The sequence below is a fragment of the Sitophilus oryzae genome, unplaced genomic scaffold (genome assembly GCF_002938485.1).
Source record: "Sitophilus oryzae breed Bouriz unplaced genomic scaffold, Soryzae_2.0 scaffold_499_pilon_pilon, whole genome shotgun sequence".
Lineage (NCBI taxonomy): Eukaryota > Metazoa > Arthropoda > Insecta > Coleoptera > Curculionidae > Sitophilus > Sitophilus oryzae.
The window spans coordinates 2,410,007-2,435,036 of NW_022147083.1; the positions used below are offsets into that span (position 1 = coordinate 2,410,007).

At 33.6% G+C, this 25,030-nt stretch overlaps 1 protein-coding gene across 2 annotated transcripts in view; it reads right to left on the reverse strand.

Annotated features, from left to right (window-relative positions):
* Positions 1-3,528: 3,528 nt before the first annotated feature.
* LOC115886820 (DNA ligase 3) overlaps positions 3,529-25,030 on the reverse strand; it is a 28,261-nt gene continuing 6,759 nt past the window's right edge. Inside the window, exons 3-8 of one of the 2 annotated variants that reach the window (XM_030906123.1) lie at positions 23,049-23,198; positions 10,162-10,580; positions 9,866-10,102; positions 4,678-4,891; positions 4,141-4,608; positions 3,530-3,994 (exon numbers count right to left, since the gene is read on the reverse strand). In XM_030906123.1, the coding sequence (XP_030761983.1) occupies positions 3,745-3,994; positions 4,141-4,608; positions 4,678-4,891; positions 9,866-10,102; positions 10,162-10,580; positions 23,049-23,198 (1,738 nt within the window). In that variant the 3' untranslated portion in view covers positions 3,530-3,744. Of the gene's footprint in view, positions 3,995-4,140; positions 4,609-4,677; positions 4,892-9,865; positions 10,103-10,161; positions 10,581-23,048; positions 23,199-25,030 lie in introns of both variants that reach the window. The other variant, XM_030906124.1, reaches the window with a different exon arrangement.

A 25,030-nucleotide genomic window follows, 5' to 3' on the forward strand; every position in this document is an offset into this window, starting at 1 on the left:
TCTACTGCATGGAAAGGATATAGGTAGGATATAATAGGAGCATGGATAGATAGGACGATGGGATGAGTCATGATTTCTCTCTAGGAAAACATAAAATAGAAACAACTAATTTATTCTAATATCTAATTTATTCTAATAATATATAATAATATAATAATAGGTATACGATAATACTATAACGTCAGATGTATTAATATCTAAGATGTAGAGTTGGGCGAAAACATGATTTTACAATCACAGGTATATATAATATAGGTAGGACTGTGATTTCTAATTATTCGTTGTGAAATTAACCTGTGACTGTGATTTATATCGTAATCGTAGTAAACCTGTTCGTGATATATTTTATTTACTGTTACTTCTTAACTTCGACTGTGATTTCACTATCGATCTTTCACATATAGCAACTAGTTTATGATGCATAACCGCGCCAGAAGACCACCGTATAACGACAACACTAGACTGCTGATCCTGATCATGTTATTATATAAAATAATGAAATGATTTACTTATTAATCTATAATACAATATGTAATATGTGTACCTGTGTACCTATATAAAACTCAATGCTGATTGACATAGGTATCAACGCACAGCCGAAACCACTTAACATGTGAACTGAAACTGTGATAGAAGTACGAATTTTGGCACATAGGGGTTCCTTGATGAGTAATGTAAATGAGCACAAAGAGGGGATTTTTAGAAATTCGACCGCTAAGGTTGGTTAGGTATGGGATGAACGTATGTAAGAATGAAAGAAATGAAAGATGTAAAGTTGTATAAAAATTTGGTCTAGGGGTATGATTTTTTTATGGGGGCTCCTTGGCTGACGTAATTGAGCACTAAGGGGCGATTTAAGACAGGGGGGGAAATTCGCTCTTTAAGACAGGGGGTGATATGAGGGGTGAATTTTGTATACAAAAAAAATTAAAGATTGACCTAGAGGAGTACGAAATTTTGCACAGGCACCTCTGTGCAAAATACAATTAAGCAGCATAATTGAGCAGTTCGCAGCGATTTTCAGAAATGTTTCTCAAAAGGGGGTGAAACTGGAGGTGAAATTTTGTATAATTTTTTAGTTCAAAAATTAGTTCTAGTAATGTGAATTTTGTAGATGTTCCCTAAGTGTCGAAAGGGTGAGTACTACTCAGAAGCGAATTTTGGACATTCATCCCCTAAGATAATAAGAAAAAGGTACGAAAATTGATACAAAAATTTGTTAAAATTGGTTTAATTTAGCACTAAGAAGCAATTAGTGAAAATTTGCCCTCTTAGGGGGTGAAATGAGGAGTGAACGCTCTGAAAAAAATTTGGTCTATGTGTATAAAAATTTGCACAGAGGTTTCTTATGTAGCGTATTGAATAGTTAGGCCGGTTTTTCGGAATTCATTCCTTAAGGGGGTAAAACTAGCGGTAAAAATCCGTTCTAGGACTATGAGAATAAAATTTTGCACAGAGGTCCCCTAAGTGATGAAAGTGAGTACTCAGAGGCGAATTTTGGACATTCATCTCCTAAGAAATAAGGGATGAAATTTTGTTAAAGTCGGTTTTACTAAGAACAAATTTTTGAAAATTAGCCCTCTAAGGGCGTGAAATGTATGGTGAACGTTCTGAGAAAAAAATGCTTGTTATTGCTAAATTACGTTACATAAGCAACATCTGTCCAGAATTTCATATTTCTAAATCCAATTTTAACAAATTTTAGTACACATATTCGTCCCTTATTTCACCCCCTTAAAAGATGAATCTCCAAAATCCACTTTCGTCACTTGAGAAATCCATGTACAAATTTTCATACTCCTAACTAATTTTAAATTATTATTATTAAAAAAAAAATATGCAGAATTTCACCCCAGTTTCTCCCCCATAAGAATAAATTTCCGAAAATCGTTTTTAACTGTTCAGTTTCGCTACCTAACCTAACAATTCTCTGTACAAACCTTCACCCCTCTTAGGAAATTAACTTTCCTGAGTACTTACTTTTATTACTCAAGGGACCACCTCTGTACAAAATTACATACTGCCAGGACGGATTTCACATAAAACTTATATCTACAAATTTTCACCCCTAGTTGTACCCCCTTAAAAAACGACGAAAATCGCTTTCACTATTCAATTACCCTACACAAGGAACCTCTTGCAAATTTTCATACTCGTAATATCTGTTATTTTCATTTCACCCCCCTTAAGAGGACGAATTTCCAAAAATTGCTTCTTAGTGCGAAATTACGTTACGTAAGGAACGTCTGCGCAGAATTTCATACTTCTAAAACCGATTGTAACAAATTTCTATACCAATTTTCATCCCTTATTTCTTAGGGGATAAATATCCAAAATTCACTTCTAATTACTCACTTTCATCACTTAAGAGACCTCTATATAAAATTTCACACTCCAAGGACTAATTTAAGAAAATATATACGAGTATATGTACAACATTTTACCACCCACCCTTAGGAGATGAATTTCCAAAAATCGCTCTTAACTTTACGCTACTTAAACCTCTGTGCAAAATTTCGTGACTAAGGAGCCTCCGTGAAAAATGTTATACTCCTAGAACAGATTTCAACAAATTTTTATCATAACTTTCTTCTCTAATTTCACCTCTTAGGGGTCAAATTTCCGAAAATCCCTTCTTAGTGCTCATTTACATCACTCAAGGAACCTATTTGCCAAATATACTACAATACTTCAATACCCAATACTACTACATATTACGTACTTTCTTTCCAATTTTTTTAATGGCGCTTATTACTGCCGGTTGGTCTTAAGAAGGTTGCAATTTACTTTTGAGTAAAAATAATTTTTGAATGGAATGCACTGTATATTACATAGTAGAGTATTGCATTTTTAACTTCCTTTCTGACCACTTTACATAATCCTAAGAAATTATTAAATATGTTTTGATAGTTTCAGAGATATTAATATTTTTTAAGCTTTTAAAAAAAATATATTATCAAAAATACAAGAAATGCCCTGAAATGAAAAAAGATAAAATTACTTTTTTATATTGTCAATCACGTCGCAAAAATTAATACTTTTGTGACGTTTGAAAAAAGTAATTTTAAAGCCTAGGCATTTATCTATGAGCCTAGGCATAAAAGTAAAGCACTTTTACGTGCTTTTACGCCTAAGCATAAAAATACGAAAATATTAATATAATAATATTAATTATTAAACCGACATAAAGTGTAAAATTCAACGGGCGTAACCATAATTTCTCGATATATAATTATTATATACAAGGTATGACTTAAATATTTTTATACTTGGAACTTTTAAAATTGTTTAAAAATTTATTTGTGGCGTTAGGAAAAAAATAGCATGTTCTATTCGCAGTAAAATTGATTTTTGTGACTCGGCTGTAGTCAAACGTACACCTTTTTATAAAACGCTTCCCATTACAACTCATTTTTTTATGAAATCCGTTTTCTAAAATCTAGTTTCTAAAAAAAGTAACACTATTTATATAAACAAACATTATAATTTATGTTATGTGTATTTCACATTTTATCGATTTATTTCATATTTCAGGTATAAATATATGTACATTCCCAATTAAAATGACTAACACAATTAATAATATAAAAATAATAATAAATATATAGGTAATGTAAAATAATATTGTAAAAAGTACATTCCCAATTAAAATGACTAACACAATTAATAATATAAAAATAATAATAAATATATAATGTAAAATAATATTGTAAAATAATTCAATTAAAATAACGTCTCCTTATATCACGCGTTACATATTTTATCAATATGTTCATCTTGTTCAAAAGATGACTTCCAATTAATAACATATTTGTCAGTGCTAACTAATCTCATATTATTTACAGAATCAACTATCCATCCTATATGAACATGTTTTGCTGTTTTAGGCCAATCTGGACGTATGTGCTTTATCTTTTTGTGAAAATGAAAAATATGAGTCACTTCTTTCAAATTTGGAGCTTTTAATACTGTACCACCATATGCAATAAAATACCTAAAAATATTAAAAACTCTATAGTATTCCATAATTTACACTTTAATTAAAATTAATCTCCTTAAAGAGAAAAGAAATAAAGATATACAAATATTAAGGAAAATGAAAATTAAGGAAAAAAATGTTTTCCTTAATGTTTAACTCACCTTTCAATTTCAGTGTTTTCTTGTACTATAAAAGTCGTTTTTAAACCTTTAAACAGTTCTTGTAATGGATTTATAAGCTTCACTTTCCTTTTAGCAATATCATGATCTTCTGACTTAATTTTGTTTCCTTTTGTATCCTTCGTGGATAACTTTTCACTGTCTTTCTTAACTTTTCTCTTTTTAGAGGTGCCTTCAGACAGAAAAGTGTCTCTATCGTGAACTTTTAACTTTTTTGATGGACTACTATCACTAAATGAATTAGAACCATCAGAAACCCTTTTCTTCTTAGACAATGGTTTCTCTTCCGTCATAATTTCGTCAGTATCTTTCATTTTTCCTTGAAAATCTTTTAATAATAGACTGACATCAGTATCTTCTTTAGATTTTTCGAAAAGTATTTTAAGCTCATCAGTGTTAGTAGCTGTTTCCCACGTTTTGTCTTCCCTTATTTTTGTTACTCTAGGAAATCTGAAAATAAAAATAGAACATAAAGAATAAATATTTTGTTTTACATTTCTATATAGTGGTATAAATTACCTTATTGATATGCCGTGAGCAGTATGAACATTATGTTGTGTGAACTCTGCTCCAGTTATCTCCCAAACGGGTTGTTTCTTTGGATCCTTAGCGACAAAATCCGGTACCATAGTTCTTGTACAATTAAGCCAACTGGGAACTTTGTCTGGGTCACAATTTATTTTTTCCATTTTTAATTCTTTTTGAAGCATATCAAGTGTCTTGTCGTCGTGCCCTAATACATATTTTCCACTAAATTAAAAATATCAACGAACGTAATAATTATGAAGGCATAAAATAGTATCAAAAAGTTTTATGATTTGGCTTTGACTTTGATATTGACTTTGAAATTTCAATTCTAATACATTCTCCAATAAGAATTGTTGATGAAACAATTGAACAAAAAGTGAGATGATAGCTGATACATTTATTGTGTAAGTATAGTCAAATTTCCCCAAAAAAAATTGGCGCCGGGAGGCACGTACTGTTTGACCAGCGGATCTGAAGCTACGGAAGGAATGCGAGAAAAAAAATCGATATTGCCACGTTTATCTATAAAATTGCAAAATTGCCAGACATGAACTATAAATTTAATATATTTTTATTATATATAATGTGTTTAGCATATATTCTGACGTATATTACTAAGGAATTTTAACGTAGTTCATATTGTTGGATATGTTTTATTTAATATAACTTATTTCATTCATTCTGTATAATCTGCTTATTACGAAAGGTGAAGATATGTCAACGATATCATTGGCAAACCGGCATCGCCGCGCATGGCCGCCTATTCATCGAATTGATAATTGGCGAGAGTACGTCACAGGATTTGTTACAACGCGGTTGCCATGGCTTTTACGCCTTTCCTATTCGCTAGCCTTATCCCCAACTTCACGGTTACTTCTGAAAAGAGTAGAAATATTGAATACTATTGAAATATCCAGTGGCGGTGTCATTCTTTTGATCATTATTACTTTCTTTCATTATTTTATACCAGTTATCCTAAACTTTATTCCTATATTTTTCGTATATTTAATAGTTAAAATGTGTTTTATTATTTTGTTGTTATAATGTTTTTCGTTCGTAGTTTTTAATTATTAATATTAAGTTTGATCGTATATTTGTGTTTTAAAATAAATAAATTTGTTAAGGGTAAGACGCTACATAGCCAGGACAAAAGAACATGTTTATAGGTAAGTAGAATAATAATAATGTAATTATTAGAATACTAAAATTAAATATTGGCTAAAATGAAAAGCACACATTTTACCTAAATATTTTAGCTAAACTAAAATAAATGTAAATAAACGTGGATGAAATCTCATTTGGTTTATTTCCTTGTGTTCATAACAGGGTTTGCGACGAAGAAGCTACAGAGAGTTCGCTTAAGTTGCCGCTTAAACGTAAACTTGAGCGGATATCTCTTTATACCGGAGTTAGCGTATCAGCTATAAAAAAATTCACACAGAAGATAAAAAAAGACTGGAAACTTACCCCGATAAAATGATATCCAGTCCTGGAAAGAAACGGCTACGTGAGCTCGACGACTTTGATTTCCAAGTGGTCAGGAATTTGATAAATAGATTTTATCTCGAATTCAAAGTCGTCCCCACAATTAGAAAGCTTTTGCAAAAATTGCAGGAAGAATCGAATTTTCCTTTGGCAGGGAAACGCTTAGGGAGTTATTAAAAACAAATGGATTTTTTTGGCGTAAATGTCAAAATAACAGATAAATATTAATGGAGCGGCCCATTATATTGCAGAGAGATATAAATATATACGCGAAATTCGAAAATATCGCCAAGTATTATCTATTTGGATGAAACATGGGTAGACAATGACCTAACCTTTAAAAAGTGATGGCGGAGCGATACCATATTTGGTGTAATAGGCAATATTGGATCTACTGGTGAGTAAAATTATGTTTTGTTTGCGCTTCCAAAGTTAACTATTTTCAAGATTTTTTTGCTAGAAATAGTTATATCTAAAATTATGTATTGTAGAAAAAATATAGTTAGTACAGATATATAAATAAATATACCTCAAGACTCAGTCTTGATCATCTGCTGATGATGTTAACATGGTTAGCGAAACGTGCGCCCAGTGTAAAAGTAAAAGTGTTTTGGTGTATTGTGCTGATTTAGTGTTTTATTTTGCTGTGTAACACCAAAAGTTCCAACCCCCAGCTGTAATCATTTCTTCTATTATATTAACAACACATAATAATAAAATTATTCAAAATATTTAAGGGAGCTTTAATAAAAGCTTTTAGTGTGTTTATCTGCTAACTCAAGAGTACCGATTCAAACAGGACAAAGTTTTTTGAAAAAAAATTATTAATCAGAATTTATATTTATGATACACATTATTTTCATAAAACACCGTACGCCCATGCCTATTTTATGAATGAAACTGGGCGTGTCTTGTTTACAACTGCGTTCCCCTGCCGATACCCCGTAGCTACAGATCCGTTGGTCACACTATATACTGAGCCGCCCATACTAAAATATGTTAATAATCAATTATCTCAAAAACTGCGACTTTGACTGATTTTGATGTTATTACAAATTTTGTTGCAAATATTATTCCTAATCTTAAATTGAAAACCGCGTTTCGCTAGCTACTGTAATTTTGGAGTTTGGATAGGTAGGGTTTAGTGGCTAGGTTTTGGTTGGATTTTTTTAAATTTTTTAAATTTTTTAAGCATTAATTGAGTGATTTGATGAACTTAATGAGGCTTAAGTGAGATGAAGATCATCGAGACATTGATTTTTCTCCAAAGAGTAACCATAACTCCGATTCTGAATCTCTTACTTATAGAAGAGAGAAAACTGAATAATCAATACCAGAGAAGAAAGAGATGTAGTATATGGCAACCATATGTCAATGAAGAAATGACAAAAACAAAAATCTCATGAATGAAATGTGCAAGATCCATATGCGGTAAATGCAGATCCTATATTAGCATGAACTGCATTTGAAAAAGTTATGTACATTCAAGGTTTGCAGTTTTGTTGGGTTTGGGTTGTTTGAAAATAATTTATGTTTATTACTTTAGCTTCACATTTCAGTTGTTTGTACTTTTAATAATACGGTAAAATCATAAAATATACAGTGTGTCCACGAATTGACTCCCAAAGAGGGAAAACTTTTTTATTGGTGTGTTTATGAAAAAAAGTTATTCTTCATAAAAACTCCTGCTTGAGCTTAAACGACCAATAGGCATATTATTTTTACAAATGTATATACTGAGTGTTAAAAAGTTTAAAAAATATGGAAAGCGCTAGGAACAAAGTACTTGTATATGTAAAGATATGATGAAAAGTTATTAATAATAGTTTATTTTATAGCCTCCATTGGTTAATTTAAAAAGGAAAATAATGAAATTGCGTAAAGGTAAACAAGGATTTTAAATTTATTCAAAAAAAATTAAGTTAATTTAGAGTAAATGGTATTTTATATGGAGAGGAATCTTTTACCAATCCCTGTACATTTAGGTAGTGAGATAAAATTTGGTAACGTGGTGTAGTTTTTCAATCCCTAGAACTTTTATTAATAACTTTTCACCGTATTTTTACATATACTAAGTACCGTATGATCGAATAAAAACGGCGTCCAGTTGGCTTGGAAATGACGATCGATGGCATTTCCTATATAAATTTACATATAAAATGACAGCGATCTTCATTTCATAGCCATCGCTGACGCCGTTTTTATGACGCCGTATCATACGGTACTTTGTTCTTAGCGTTTTCCATATTTTTTAAACTTTTTTACACTCGGTATATACATTTGTAAAAATAATATGCCTGTTGGTCGTTTAAGCTCAAGCAGGAGTTTTTATGAAGAATAACTTTTTTTATAAACCCACGAATAAAAAAGTTTTCCCTCTTTGGGAGTCAATCCGTGGACACACTGTATATGTTTTTAATTTCTATGGGTTTCTTAGCCAAGTTATATTTCTGTTGTCAAAAATTTCTAAAAAAATGCGTTTTACTTTATTTTTGTGTCCGTTCTTATTAATTTGTTGAAAATTAATGAAACTATTTGTTCACAAGTTTGAATATATTGTAAACAATGTTAAAACAACACGCTTTTTATAAAATCTCTTCATCATGTATTTTTAACTGAAAAAATAAATTGGGGTCCGTGGGAGCACGCCATAAGCGTTACAAAAATTCATCATGCCAGTTTTGAGGGTTAAAATCGGTTTAGCGGTTTTTGAGTTATCGTGTTACAGACGGACAGAGACAGACAGACACCATGAAAATATTTTGTATTTAGGCCATTTATGACCCAAATAACTCAATTTGAGTGAAATTAAAAAAACTTTTTTTTCCGATCTTAATAGCCTACCATACCTGTTGGTACGATAAACGAGTTTGTTTACGATATTCTCCTACTGTGGCAGCACCGGCGGAAAATACACCAAGCCTATTGGTCTGCTCTTTTAATTCGATTTTTATTTGTATCTAGCTATTAAGCTTGATTTTCATGCATCCGTTGTCCGACGATACGTTGATACGATATTAATTTTATTGGTAGAATTTAAAGACTTTGGTTAGAAAATAACGCAGTTTTTAAATTTATTGCATTTTCATGCTTCCGTTTATCGGATATACGTTGGTGTTATTTTATATTTTCGTTTCCATAACGATTTTGCTATTTTACTTATACTTTTATTAAGGTTAGATTAAATTTGTCAAAAAGTGTCAAAACGTCCGTTATCGTATAAACGGGTCCGTTGTCGGGCTGAAGTAAAATATTTACGGATGAAAAGTGGCGCGAAAACGCTATGACCAATCAGAGCACCGTCGCGCGTCGGACCAACGCGTACCAACGTATAACGGATGCATGAAAATCAAGCTTTATGCATATCGCAAGTAGGAACGGGCAACCCTGCATTTCTTTGTGTCTCTGTCTATCAACTCGTTATAACGTAAGAATTATTCTTAATAAGACTTGTTGTTCGTTTTACTCATTGAGGGCGTTCAGGGACGGTCAGAGGCTGAGTGGCTGAGTAAGCCCAAACGGTCTATTTTGACGAACAACAACAGTCAGCCTCTGCGCCAAATTCTCAGCGGTAAATATTTAACCAAAAATAAATTTATCTAACTCCTGTTTGAAATATAAAACAACAAATATGTACTCTTAAGCACCAAACATGCAAACATCCGGTTGTGAGCAAGCATTTCAAAAAGTTTACCTGTATGAACTTTGGTTACAGTGCAAAACTTTTTGGAGGCCGGATTGTAACTTCCCATCAGAAACACCGACATCATTCCACCTTTTTGACCAGTACCATACCATGCTCCCAAAACTATCAAATCTGCGCTATCCGCCATTGCACCACCGAAGAGATAATCCTTCTTAACTTTTAACCAATGCCTTTTCCCCGGTTCGTATTTGCTCATAGTGTCTTTTAAAACCAGCCCTTCCAAACCTAAAAGTAGTTTTTAAGTTTCATTTCACTAACATGATAATAAATTATTCAAATATCACCTAATTTTAAAACCTTTGCAATCATTTTAGCCAAAGTTTTAGGTTCGTCGATTTCCTTCATTTCCGAAAAAACGATATGATTCTGTACCTCAATCATGTTGTCATGTAAAATTTGCTTACGCTCTTTCAAGGGTTTATTTATTAAACTCTCTCCGTTATAATATATGCAGTCAAACACAAATAAACATACGGTGGCATCTTTAAACTGTGCCTTTTTATGAACGCCCAACGTTCCAAACGGTAATGGTTTGCCTGTAGCGGTGTCCATCATAAGTATTTCGGTGTCCAGTATCAAGTCGTTACCATGAGGAAAGGCCTTCGGGATATAGTCTTTGAAATGAGATACCTTATGAGGCAGCACCGGTTTTAACGATCGTGAAAAATACTTAAATTCTTTACCATGTTTATGAACTTGTACCCTAAAATATAATTAAAAAATACAAATATATAGTCTTACACAAAGAGCAATTATTGAATTATGAACTATTAAATATAACTATTAATTTAATTTTAATGTTCCACACATTTCAAATTAATTTTAACGATAATAATATTTCCTTATATTAATCCTTATAAAAATAACTACAGACGGACATACGAAACGAATCACTAGAATTTGTGCTTTTGATCCACTTAATGGGTTTTGGCACAAAAAATTATTGACAATTTTTAGAAATTAAAAAATTGGCTACCTCCTTTTGATGGCAGTCCATATTGAGTTTACCGATAAGAATTAAAATTGTTATATTATTATATTTTATAGCCTACTAGGTAGAAATTATTGGCAAAAATTAAAGAACTTTAGCTTTATCTAGTTTGTATATTTTGCGGAAACTTGGTTATGTAAAAAGCACAAATTAAGGAGTTGTATTTGTTTATTATACTGATTTTAACTCTTATTACACTAGTGCTTCCAATTTACTTTATATTCCCAGATATTGACCTACAAACTGATAAAGGCCATATATAAGCGATTTATTAAAACTATAATGCCATTAGAAACTAAACAAATTAAAAATAAATTTGCACGCACACAAGCGGTTAAATATGTGTAAGTACCGGTCCTACAACCGGTATACCGCTTCCAACAATTACATCGATGGGACCGATACTGGACCGGTATACCTGCTGGACAGGATGACCGGTTGGACCGGACGCACCGGAATATCAGAAAGACCAAAATAACAGTTTTGGTTGCTGAGCCAGTGAGGATATATTATTATCTCGTGATGGCCGTATTAAAAAATGTAAATAGAAAGTTCTCGTGCCTGTAACGTTAAGTAAATACGGTAACGTAATAAATATTGTCAAGGTGTATTACTGGTTGCATAACTGCATACTGCTAAAAAATCGCAACGTGCATTGAGGAACCTGGCGCATTCGCCAGAAAGTAAAGAAAATTATAGAATTCTTTAGAACAATCTAGAAACAACCGCCAGGGGGTATATAAGGCCCGCGCTTTGACAGTTGGACAAGTTTAAAGTTTGAAGTCTAAAGTCTGAAGATAGTCTGAAGTCTGAAGTTTGAAAATACCGCGAAATACCGTTAGAGTAATAGTAGTTGCATAAGTTGTGTTGTAAATAGTATAAGTTGTGTGTACAGAGTGAAACAAATAAATTCGTTAAGTATTTTATCGTGAGTTTAAATAGTGGACCCACGGAATCCGTAACAATTGGTGTCGGAAGTACGATTCAAGAAGATTTTAAGAAGAAATTAAGTGGATTGGAAGATTTTTAGACCGGATTAGAGTTTTTTATGGTTGGTACAAGGGAACAAGCGAAGAAAATGGAGGAAGTAAGCAAACTATTAGGCGATTTTATGGAGAATATGAGAAGGGAGAAAGCAGAAGAACAAGAAAGACTCCGTAAAGAACGAGAAGAAGAGCGAGCCCGATTAGAAAGAGAAAAGGAAGAGGAAAAACTACGACGTCAACAAGAACAGGACCGGCTTGAGAACATTTTCGAAGATTTGAAAATTCAACGACAACAAGAGAAACAAGAAGAACAGGACCGGCTTGAGAAAATACTGGGTAATTTGGAAATTCGTTTGGAGGAGCGACGTCAAAAAGAAAGACAAGAAGAACAGGACCGTATTCAGAAAATTTTAGAAAATCAAGGAATTAAACAAGAACGGTTGGAGAAAATTGTTGAAGATTTAGAAGTGCGTCGCCAGAAAGACAAATTTAAAGATCAGGACCGTCTTAAGAAAACTTTGGAAAATCAGGAATTTCGACTACAGAAGAATTTTGAAGACCTGGAAAAACGGCAGGAAAATCAACTTCAAGAAACCGTAGAAGATCTTGAGGAACGCCTTCAGCAGAAGATAGAAAGATTGGAGATGGACCTACAGAAGACCAAGGTACAAGTAAAGACACTTGGCGTTCAACGCACAGCGAACCTTAAGGCCCCGACCTACGATGGACAAACGACATGGACAATGTACCACCGTCAGTTTGAAGCAGCCGCCGCTGCCAACGGATGGACTGACCAGGAGAAAGCAGCGGCACTTGTCCTCGCGCTGCGTGGCCCTACCCTGGAACTGTTGCAAACTATTCCTGCAGCCCAACAGCAGGAATACCAAACTTTGGTCGCTGCACTGGACAGAAGATATGGCGACCAACATCGACGCCAACTTTACCAGGCCCAGATCAAGACACGCCTGCAGAGGTCCGGAGAGAGTCTGCAGGAATTTGAAGCAGACTTACGTCGGCTGGTACACCTAGCGTATCCTGAAGCACCGGAAGGATTTAGGGAGGAACTCGCTGCTCAGTGCTTTATCAGCGGACTGAGGGACAACGAATTACAGAGGGCGCTGCAAATATCCCGATTTTCTACCAGCAGCGAAGCACTGGTCGGGGCGCTGGAAATCACAGCTGCTTTTAGCGCCATCCCTAGACCGAAGATAAGATCGGTAAGGGTAGAGGAACAGCCCGAGAGTACCCACAGAAGTTTGGAGGAGATGTGTAGAAAATTCGACAAACTATGTGAGCTACTAATAAACAAGAGAGTCAACAACACCCAGACAGAGAACCAGAGAAGATCCCAGGATATTAGGTGCTATAGATGTGGCAGGAATGGCCATATCCAACAGAATTGTCGCATCCAAATGCCATTCCGTTCATCATTAAGAGAACATCGGCATATCGGAAGATCCCAGGACATAAGTTGCTATAGATGTGGCAGGAATGGCCACATCAAACGGGATTGCCGTGTCCAAATGCGATTCCGTTTACCATCGAGAGAACATAGGCACCAGGAAATTAACACTAATGAGCAAGTATTGGCTGAAGAAAACAGAGACCCTAGGATGTTTTCCATTAGGAGTCTAGGAAAAAACGCTGACAGTTTGGTGATCAACGGGAAGGTCAATGGTAGAAGAATTCGAATGACTGTGGACACAGGCGCTATGGTATCGTTAGTGCGGACTAACTCAGTGCAAGGATTGAAGATGATGCCTCTTAGAAAAAGAGTGTATTTACGTACAGTTACGGGGGAAATGGCCGTTGTACGGGGAGAGGCTTTCATGGAACTGGAGTTAGGGAATTTGAAGTTTCGGCATAGCGTTTTAGTGGCAGACATTGAAGATGATTTTATCATGGGTATGGATGTGATCAGTCAACATGGTTTTTCGTTCAATCACCATAGAAACATCCTGAAAATCGGAAATGAGGAATTTGCTGTATTTAAAGAGAAGATACCAGGAAATATGGAAGCAAGATCAGCGGAAATTGTGATGATACCTGGTGATGCCAAGAAGACTGTGTTCGGGAAAATAGAGAAAACCTCTGGGTGCCGTGTAGGACGGATACAAATTATCGGCAACGAGCCAGATCGACGACGGGCTAACCTGGACAAGAAAATGCAACATCGCGAAAGCGCTATCAGAGTAAAGAATTTTAAGCTTGGAACCGATGAAAAGTGGACGACGACACAATTGAGGAAAGACCAAATGGAAGATCCAGACATCGGGGCAATACTACGGCTCAAGGAAGGTAACGGCGAGAGACCACCGTGGCAGGATATTGCGGACAGAGGGCTCGTTTTCAAAGCTCTCTGGGCTCAGTGGAATTCACTGGTTATTGAGAATGGATTGTTAAAGCGCACATGGGAAAGTGCGGATGGCAGCACAGTAACAACTCAGTTACTGGTACCAAGGAAGAAAGTTACCCAGGTATTGGAAGAAATTCACGGTGGTAAAACTGGAGCCCATCTTGGGGTAAACAAGACCTTGAGCAAGCTGAGAGATCGCTTTTACTGGGTGGATTATTGCGAAGATGTCAAGAAATGGTGTCGACAATGTAAAATTTGTGCAGCCAGCCAAGGACCAAGCACTCGATCTAGGGGAAAAATGAAACAATATAACGTTGGACTGCCATTCGAAAGAATCGCTGTTGACATTGCAGGCCCATTCCCTGAAACGCACAAGGGCAACAAGTACGTTTTAGTGGCGATGGATTATTTCAGTAAATGGCCAGAAGTTTTTGCCATTCCAAACCAAGAAGCATCGACTGTAGCTGAAGTATTAGTCAATAATGTCTTCAGTAGATTTGGAATTCCTTTAGAGCTTCACACTGACCAAGGAAGGAACTTCGAGTCAAGACTGTTCCAGAAGATGTGTGATCTGCTTGGTATTCACAAGACTAGGACAACAGCTTTACATCCGCAGTCTGATGGGATGGTCGAGAGATTCAATAAGACCATTGAAGAACATCTCTCGAAAATGGTGGATGAACATCAAAGAGATTGGGATCAGCATATACCACTATTCCTAATGGCATATAGAAGTGCAGTTCACAACACCACCGGACTTTCACCATCGAAGATTTTATTTGGTCGAGAATTACGGTTGCCTTGTGACTTGGTGTTCGGATCACCAGACGACAGCACCACGAACGTAGAGGACTACGCGGATGAACTGAAGGAAAGGTTATTGGGAATTCATAAGGCCGTGAGAAGTAAGATTACGCTAGCCAGTGACCGGATGAAAGCTCGTTACGACCTCAGAGCTAATTCTACGGGATTTCAACAGGACGATATGGTATGGTTATATAACCCACAGCGCAAGAAAGGGAGGTCCCCAAAGTTAACTCCAGCATGGGAAGGTCCTTATACAGTCATCAAGAGGATAAATGATGTTGTGTACCGGATTCAACGCAGCCCTAGAAGTAAGATGAAAGTAGTTCATCTGGATCGATTGAAGAGATACCAGACAGGAAACCTTGATCGGGGACGATCAAATTTGAGAAGGGGCAATGTCAAGATGTATTACTGGTTGCATAACTGCATACTGCTAAAAAATCGCAACGTGCATTGAGGAACCTGGCGCATTCGCCAGAAAGTAAAGAAAATTATAGAATTCTTTAGAAAAATCTAGAAACAACCGCCAGGGGGTATATAAGGCCCGCGCTTTGACAGTTGGACAAGTTTAAAGTTTGAAGTCTAAAGTCTGAAGATAGTCTGAAGTCTGAAGTTTGAAAATACCGCGAAATACCGTTAGAGTAATAGTAGTTGCATAAGTTGTGTTGTAAATAGTATAAGTTGTGTGTACAGAGTGAAACAAATAAATTCGTTAAGTATTTTATCGTGAGTTTAAATAGTGGACCCACGGAATCCGTAACAATATGGTATTTTGAGGAATAAATTAGATTTCTCGGAATATATCGTAAATCTAACCGTTACAGTTATAACGTTATTGATCTAACTTAAGATTCTCATTGTTTATGTTCACATTTCCGGCATATTTTTGGTTCCTTCTCGTTACTTATGAAAAATGGAAAAAGTACTGGAAGCTGCTGTTCTTGGAGATATAAATGGAGCGGAAATAAGATGCTATTTTACATATTTTAAATAATAGAGTAGACGGTATTGAATATAGGCCAGAGTTTTACTGACCTAACGGAATTATATAAATTAAAATTAATTTATATTATACACATGAGTAAGATGGATGAGTGAGATCCTTTACTTGAATTTTCGATGTACTTAAAGAAGAAGACTAGATTACTAGACCAAACCAGACTAGCAATACCTTAAACATACATCAAAATAAATTACATTGCATGTTCCTGACCGTATTATACCGAATGATCGAAAAAACGGCGTCCAGTTGGCTTGGAAATGAACATCGATTACATCCCCATATAATTTTACATATAAAATTACAAAAAAAACTCAAAATTTAAGTGAGGATGCAGTCAATAATCACCACATAGGCTAATAAAACTACTTTTTCAAATTTGTCAAGCTTTCGAGAATTTTATTCCCATCATCAGGACAGTTTGACTGAGTCAATTAGCAAAAAAACATCCTTTGCACAAAAAAGCCTTAAAGGCCCTTGTTTTTTTGCTAATTGAATCAGTCAAACTGTCCTGATGATGGGAATAAAATTCTCGAAAGCTTGACAAATTTGAAAAAGTAGTTTTATTAGCCTATGTGGTGATTATTGACTGCATCCTCACTTAAATTTTCAGTTTTTTCTTAACTTAGTCAGTCACGACTAACCTGCTATTTATAAAATTACAGCGATCTTCATTTCATAGCCATCTCTGACGCAGTTTTTTTTTCGATTATACGGTACCTAGAGTAGAACACAATCAGCTTTGAACAAAAACCGGTACCAAAATCGTTTTCTACAGTTTTTTTGATTTTCATATTATGATGAATCTACTTTTCTGTACCGATTTAAACCGGTCTTTCGGGACCAATTTAAACCGGTCCTCCGATACCGGTACCGGTACCAAAACCGGTATACCGGTCTTGTAAAAGACGATACCGATCCTGGTACCGGTATACCGGAAGACCGAACATGCCTAGTATGAACCGCCAAGTCGAGCACAGCCGTACCATACTTTTCTCGAAACAACTCACGGTATTTTGATCCCCCTGTTATCTTCATTGTAGATAAAGCAAGGAACTTAATTTTTAGTGATAAAGAAGGCTAACTATAACTGGATATATTGCCAATATAATCTAATAACAATACCTTATAATTTATAAATTATCGCTAGTCAAAGTTTTTTAATTTCGACAGTGACAGATCACACACACAAATCATGAAAATTCTAACGTACTTGTAGAAATCCCCACAAACTTCAAGGTTTGTATTTTAATTAGCGTTTAATATACGAACGAAAGAAAGATTAAAAAATCCGGGAGTTTCATTATTCATTCTCTCTTCTGTCTTTATTCTTACAAGAGGAATGGAGTGGTCAGATTAAAGTGATGTGTATAGCTTGTCTCCATTTGGCTCCTTGGTCTTTTTTTCTTGCCTTACCTTTTTTTGAACCTTGCCCTGTTAGTCTCTTAATTAGTCCCTCTTAGTTAAGTCTTTGCATACGTGACCAAAATATCATGACCAAAATATTTAAGTATACGTTGTTGGATAGAGGTAGTGTGATCGTCACTTGAAAATTAAAATAATATACAGGGTGGCGCACCTCATTCGCCTCGGTTGATTATACGAAAACGAAAAGATGTAGAAACAAAATATTTTATGGGTGTATGTGGGGAGGTAATGTGCACAATTTAAAATTATTTTGAAATGTACAGGGTGTTTCAGAACTAAGATCGATACCAAAGTTATATTTTTTCTTATGGAACACCCAGTATTTTATTTCATTTTTGGATTCTTGGGCCAAAAAAAGGTATTTATTATAAGGGTTAAATATGTTTAAAATCTTTGATTTTTCAGATATTTAAAGATATTTAAATTTGCATGCTACAATAAAATAGATGATTAACACCCTGTACATTACTTTTCAGAATTAGTTCTTGTGCTGAGTTTAAAGATAGAGAAATAAACTTTACAGAAAAATTTTATTCCTTCCTTAAATGTATACAGGGGTATCAAAAATTGCTGGTCTATTTTAAATATTTACTTTACATAAAAACTTCGTTATTTCAAATGCAACACTATGTATTTTTTTACTTAAAAAATTGTTAGCAGATTTAAATACTCTTTCAAACTATATTAGGGTTTCCTATACCTATCTGGCTTAGATTTTGAATAAAAAGCGATTTTTCAATAAAATTGCAATCAAGATGGCTAGTGTTGTCATGGCAAGTTTCTAGTGACAGTTAGTAGCTATTTTCAAAATCGAAATTAGTTTATGGAATTATTTAAATTTATACCACTTTACTCTTTTATTTAATTTACCTACAATACTTTAATAAATAATATTTATTAAATATGTGTATATTATTCTATCAAGAAAAACGAAGAAGAAGTTCTTTGAATTATTTTACGATGACTTGTAGATATATGGATTTTCTATAAAATAGCCAGTTACGGCAAATTCATTTTATTCACTTCCAACGACAGGTTTCTGCCTAATAGGTTTTTTTATAAACCACACTACCAGCTCTGCGAAATAGGACAAGAAGTTTTTCAAAGAAACGCTTATCAGGAAGATTCTTATTTGGATATCTTTGAGGATAAGCCCTTGAGGCCAAGAAGCAATAATTTTCCTCATAAAATAATATTACTAGTAACATGTCTATTCGTTCCGCCAGCAGATACTGCTTTATTTTTCTTGATAAAATAATGAATACTTACTTATTAAACTATTGTAGGTAAATTTAAGTAAACTGTTATAAATTATAAATAATAATGTCCATAAACTAGTGTCGACTTTGAAAACAGGTACTAACTGTCACTAGAAAATTGCCATGGCGACACCAGCCATCTTGATTGCAATTTTATTTAAAAATCGCTTTTTATTCAAAATCTGAGTTAGATAGGTATAGGAAACCCTAATATAGTTTGAAAGAGCATTTGAATCTGCTTCGATTTGTTTAAAAAAATACAGGGTGTTGCATTTGAAACCAAACCAAACCAAACCAAACCTATACTCAGAAAACATCTTCCAAGAAGCGCTCGAAGGACAAGAAATAGGCATCAAAGTAAATGGCATATGGATCAACAATATACGGTACGCAGATGACACAGTCCTGATAGCGGATAACATGAATGACCTCCAAACACTCTTGGACATGATTGGAATACACAGCCGACGTATGGGAATTGACATCAACACAAAAAAGACAAAATTCCTAATAGTTACCCGCAAACCAGATGACTACCAGAATGCAAGACTAACGCACAATGGGAAGACATAGAACGGGTAAAAAAGTTCAGCTATCTGGGAACTTGGGTATGTGAAGACTGGTCTTCGGACGTGGAAATCAAGTGCCGTATAGAAAAAGCGAGGAGCGCATTTATGAAATTTAAAAACGTCTTAACCAACTCTGACTTTGACCTTGACCTTAGAGTAAGATTTACAAAATGTTACGTATGGTCCGTGTTACTATATGGTATGGAAGGCTGGACGTTGAAAGTCAGAAACATGAACAGGCTGGAAGCGTTCGAGATGTAGGTCTACAGAAGAATCTTGAAAATCCCATGGACAGCAAGAGAGACCAACGAGGAAATCCTGAGGAGGATGGGGAGAGAGCGTGAACTGCTAAGCACAATAAAACGCAGAAAAACAGCGTACCTGGGACATGTTATGCGCAATGAGAGATACCATTTACTCCAACTAATAATAGAAGGAAAGATAGAAGGAAGAAGGGGATTGGGCAGGAAGAGGATGTCGTGGCTCCGAAATGTTAAACATTGGACGGGAATAAGAACTACAGGAGAATTAATTCACGCCACCGGAGAGAGAGAAAGATGGTCAGAACTGATCGCAAACATCCATTAATGGATAGCAGCAGAAGAAGAAGAGTTGCATTTGAAATAACGAAATTTTTATATAAAATATATCCTTAAAATAGATCAGCAACTTTTGATAGCCCTGTATAAATTTAAGGAACCAATACCATTTTTCAGTAAAGTTTATTTCTCTACCTTTAAACTCAGCATAAGAATTAATTCTGAAAAGTAATATACAGTGTGTTAATAGTCTATTCTATTGTGGCATGCAAATTTAAATATCTTTAAGTATCTCAAAAACTAAAGATTTTAAACATATTTAACCCTTATAATAAATGTCTTTTTTTGGGCCAAAGAATCCAAAAATGAAATAAAATACCGGGTGTTCCATAAGAAAAAATATAACTTTGGTATGGATCTTAGTTCTGAAACACCCTGTATATTTCAAAATAATTTTAAATTGTGCACATTGTGTCCCCACGTATACCCATAAAATATTTTATTTCTACATCTATCCGTTTTCGTATAATCAACCGAGGCGAATGAGGTGCGCCACCCTGTATACGATTTCTATAGTAGAAAATAACTCCAGGCTTTGTCATAATAAGAAAAAACTTATTAGTGATGATTTATTTTTACAAATATGTTGACGTTCCAAAAAAAATAATTATCTTGAATCATTGCTTATACTGTCAAGTAAAGCTAATTTATCTATTAAAAATATGATAAATAATGATATATAGTATTAATTACAATATTCCCAGAAAAATAATGTGCACAAAAATACAGACAATATCCAACAACATTTTTATTGTCAAGCACTATGAATAATTGTATAGGACGTATTTAAATTTTGAATTGTCTCATATATGAGCAACTAGAATTATTTTATGAAATAATTAAAAATATCCAATATAGATAACAAAAATGATATTATTACAATAAATACTTCAAAACTGATTATATAAAACTAATAATAAGAAAATATTCACAGCAACTCCACGATGGAATATTTTTAACAAGGGTTCATTTTAGATATTTCTTTCCTAATTGTACCTAGATAAAAGTATATAAAAGCTATACTACAGTTCTTTACTATTATTATAAAATATATTAATTATTTAATAGGTAATCTGTATAACATATTATGAGAGATATACTTATTTTCAAAATGACCTGACAAATGGCATAATAATTGCTCTTTCGCATAAACTTTTTTTAATAATTCAATGAAAAAAATGTAGAAAAAGAAATCGTAGGTCTCAATTTTGAAGAAAATGGACATAAACTACTTCTAATCCAAGGGACGAACTGTTAATTGGACTTATTTGACAATTTATGTACAGTTCATACCAAATAAACTTTTAGTCACGTCATTAAGCTTGATTGACACAGCGTTACCAACTTTTACATATTTTCTTTTAATCAAAATATTTTAGGAAACAAAAATAAATTAATTATAAATATACCGGGTACGTCTCAAAAGTGGCTCACCCCTATATTTTTTTTTATTTTTTCAGTTAATAAAATGAGATTTGGTATGTTAGTATATGACATAAATTAGGATTGAATAACGTATTCAATTGTTTTCGGTCACTTCCTATTTCACCGGAAATTACTACAACTTTTGATTTTTAAATGGCACCCTAGGTATATTTTTACTTTATTCGATATAAAATAAAACTCGGAATAGAATGACATATCAACTTTTGACATCTTGCAGTTTGTAACGAAAATTTGACTCGAAATACCAAGTGTGTGATATCAAATTATTCGTAAAAAATGCTTTTTCCAAATATGCTACTGAGCCACCCTCGTTCCATTTGAAAAAATTGAGATATGATTAAAAATACGATTTAAGCATTTTCTAACTAGCCAGGACAAGACACTAAAAACATTAGACGATCAAATGTATTGTTCCAAGGCTTCTTGATTAAGAATTAGTGTTTTTAACATAACCATGGCACTCTAGATTGAATTTTAAAATACAATTTTTTATTAAGTGACAATGTCAAAAGTTGACATATGATATGTCATTCTATTCAGAATGTCATTTTCTATCGAATAAAGTAAAAAAAATACCGAGGGTGCCATTTAAAAACCAAAAGTTGTAGTAATTTCCGGTGAAACAGGAAGTGACCAAAAACAATTGAATAAGTCAATCAATCCTAATTTATATCATATACTAACACACTAAATTTCGTTTTTTTTTGTCTGAAAAAATAAAAAAGTTATAGGGGGTGAGCCACTTTTGAGACGCACCCGGTATAAACAGTTATTATTTAGATCAACTAAAGTCACGTTATTAACAGCACTTAAGGGTAGGGTTCCCAACTTGAGCATCGGCGATTCCGGGACATTTATTTTTAAGCTTTTAAATAATTGAAGCAAGACATTAAATATTAGAAAATAAAATATATTATGTGTGTAGTACACATTTTTTTAATTTCCAGGTCCCGGCCAAGTCAAAACTTTCGCCGGGACAAACTTTCTGATTCCTGGTTAATCCCGGCCAAACCCGGACGGTTGGGAACCCTACTTAAGGGACATAAAGGGCCATTACTACCGCTTTCCCGTTCAAAATATTCTAATAAAGTTGCGATGAGTTTTTTTGCGGCTATTAAGCTATCTTGTACACTTCGCACTAAAAGAGGTTCTAAAAAAAATAATGTTCGACTAAAAGATCTGCTAGTAAACGTTTATAAGCTTAAAGTATCACAACACTATTTATTTTAACCAAAAACTGGAAATACAAAAGTGTCAAAACGAATGACGATGTCAAGAAATAAATAAATAAATGCAGCAACTTGACATTTTTTACAGCAGAGCTACCACCTGAATCCCCAGCGCGAAATTTAAATTCTAGTTAGTCAGCTTGGCGCCCCGAATATGTCCATGGTTGGCAACAATGGATTAAAAAATCGCGCCCTCGATTAAATAACTAAAAGTTTAATTGATATCAAATATATATGTATTATTCTATTATTATATTAAAGATAGATGACATTAACATTACAATAATAAACCAAGTTGTAATCTGTTCTACAAAAGAATTTATGATTTTGGCACCATTGACAAAATTCACCATTCACAAAATAAAAGATAAAAACTGTCTTACTTCTGAACTGAATTGACAGACATCTGTTTTTAGTTTAATATAAATTCTTTTCCTAAACAGACTAAACTATTAAATATACCTATTAATTAACAGAACAATAAAAAACATGAATTCTTACCTCTCACCATCATACTTAATTTCTGAAAACATTCCATTTGGACATTTTTTTAAAGCATATTCAACAGATTTGCATGCTTCTGCCAGCATTGGAAAAACAGGAGTTAAAATTTTTATATCTGCATTTTGCACCTTTTTATTTTTAAAACACCTTAAAATAATAAATATTACAATGTCAAATGCTTCTTCATATTTAGCTTAAGTATCTATGTTCTAGATCTCTAACAAGAACGGTAAACTAATAGGATTGCTCATCCTCATAAGACGTACGTTCGCCTCTTCCCGCGCTTCAGCTGACAGTTGTGACGTCATTGTAGTCCTTGTCATGATAGTGTGTATTATTAGTTGCATATGGTATACTTATAAAAATAACAGCTGAGAAATTTTGAGTTAATTAGTTTGTCAATTTTAAATGTGAAAAAGGTGTTTTTAAAGTTTTTAGAGCTATAGAGTGTATAAATACGTTCATTTTGTGTTGTGGATTGTGACAAAATGTTTACTAAGTGCCTACGATATTGTTTATTAATTATTTTAAAGCAAAATATGGAAATACTCTAAAAAGAATGCCTGAAAAAAACATATAAGGTGTTTAAATAAATAAACTAAATAATGAACGTTTTGCACCCGGCAACCAATAATGCACGTGTGTGTATTGTTGGTTGCCGGATAAGGACTAATAACCATGACAAGGACTACAATGACGTCACAAAGCGTGTTTTCGCATGCACCTGGCTGACACTTTTGGCTGAATGAGCAGTCCTGTTAGGTTAACTGTTCTTGGATCTCTAATATACTTCTAAACTACAGTAGTATACCATTAGTTTCTCTAAGTAAAGTATGAAATAATTATAGTAGGATCACAGAATAACTGGTAGGATAGTTAATCTATTATCGTTTATTATTATTAGTCGTCATTGGAACACCTAAATATCTTCTAAAATAATAGTGAACTATTGCACTAGTAAATAAAAAAATAATAAGTGTAAGTTAATAGTAAAGTTCTTTACAGAAAAAGGTATTACTTAAAGAAAAAATATTAAGTACAATTTCAACATTTAAATTACTTCCATAATAAAAGTATATCCCAATGTGCGCCCAAACTCTAATCCAACATTAATAGTAAGAGCAGGCCTTATCTTCTTTTAATAATTCTTTTAACAATAAAATGTGTTTTATAGCTCTTTAAAAACATATCAATTAGAGACAAAATTCACTTTCAAATAATGTCTAAGTGCTAAAAAATCGGGTTGTCATGTTTTTTTTAAATGTCGTAAGTTCCATAACCAGCAGTATACAGGGTGGCGCACCTCAATCGCCTCGGTTGATTATACGAAAACGGAAAGATGTCGAAACGAAATATTTTATGGGTATATGTAAGAAGGCAATGTGCACAATTTAAAATTATTTTGAAATATACAGGGTGTTTCAGAACTAAGATACATATCAAAGTTATATTTTTTCTTACGGAACACCCGGTATTTTATTTCATTTTTGGATTCTTGGGCCCAAAAAAGGCAATTATTATAAGGGTTATATTATATATGTTTAAAATTTTTGGTTTTTGAGATATTTAAAGAAATTTAAATTTGCATGCTACCATAGAATAGATTATTAACACCCCGTACATTACCTTTCAAAGTTAATTCTTGTGCTGAGTTTAAAGGTAAAGAAATAAACTTTACTGGAAAATGTTATTACTTCCTTAAATTGATACAGGGGCTTTGACAGGGGTATCAAAAATTGCTGATCTATTTTAAGGATTTATTTTATATAAAAACTTCGTTATTTCAAATGCAACACCCTGTATTTTTTTAAATAATCCGAAGCAGATTCAAATGCTCTTTCAAATTATATTATGATTTCCTATACCTATCTAGCTGAGATTTTGAATAAAAAGCGATTTTTAAATAAAATTGCAATCAAGATGGCTGCTGTCGCCATGGCAATTTTCTAGTGACAGTTAGTAACTATTTTCAAAGTCGA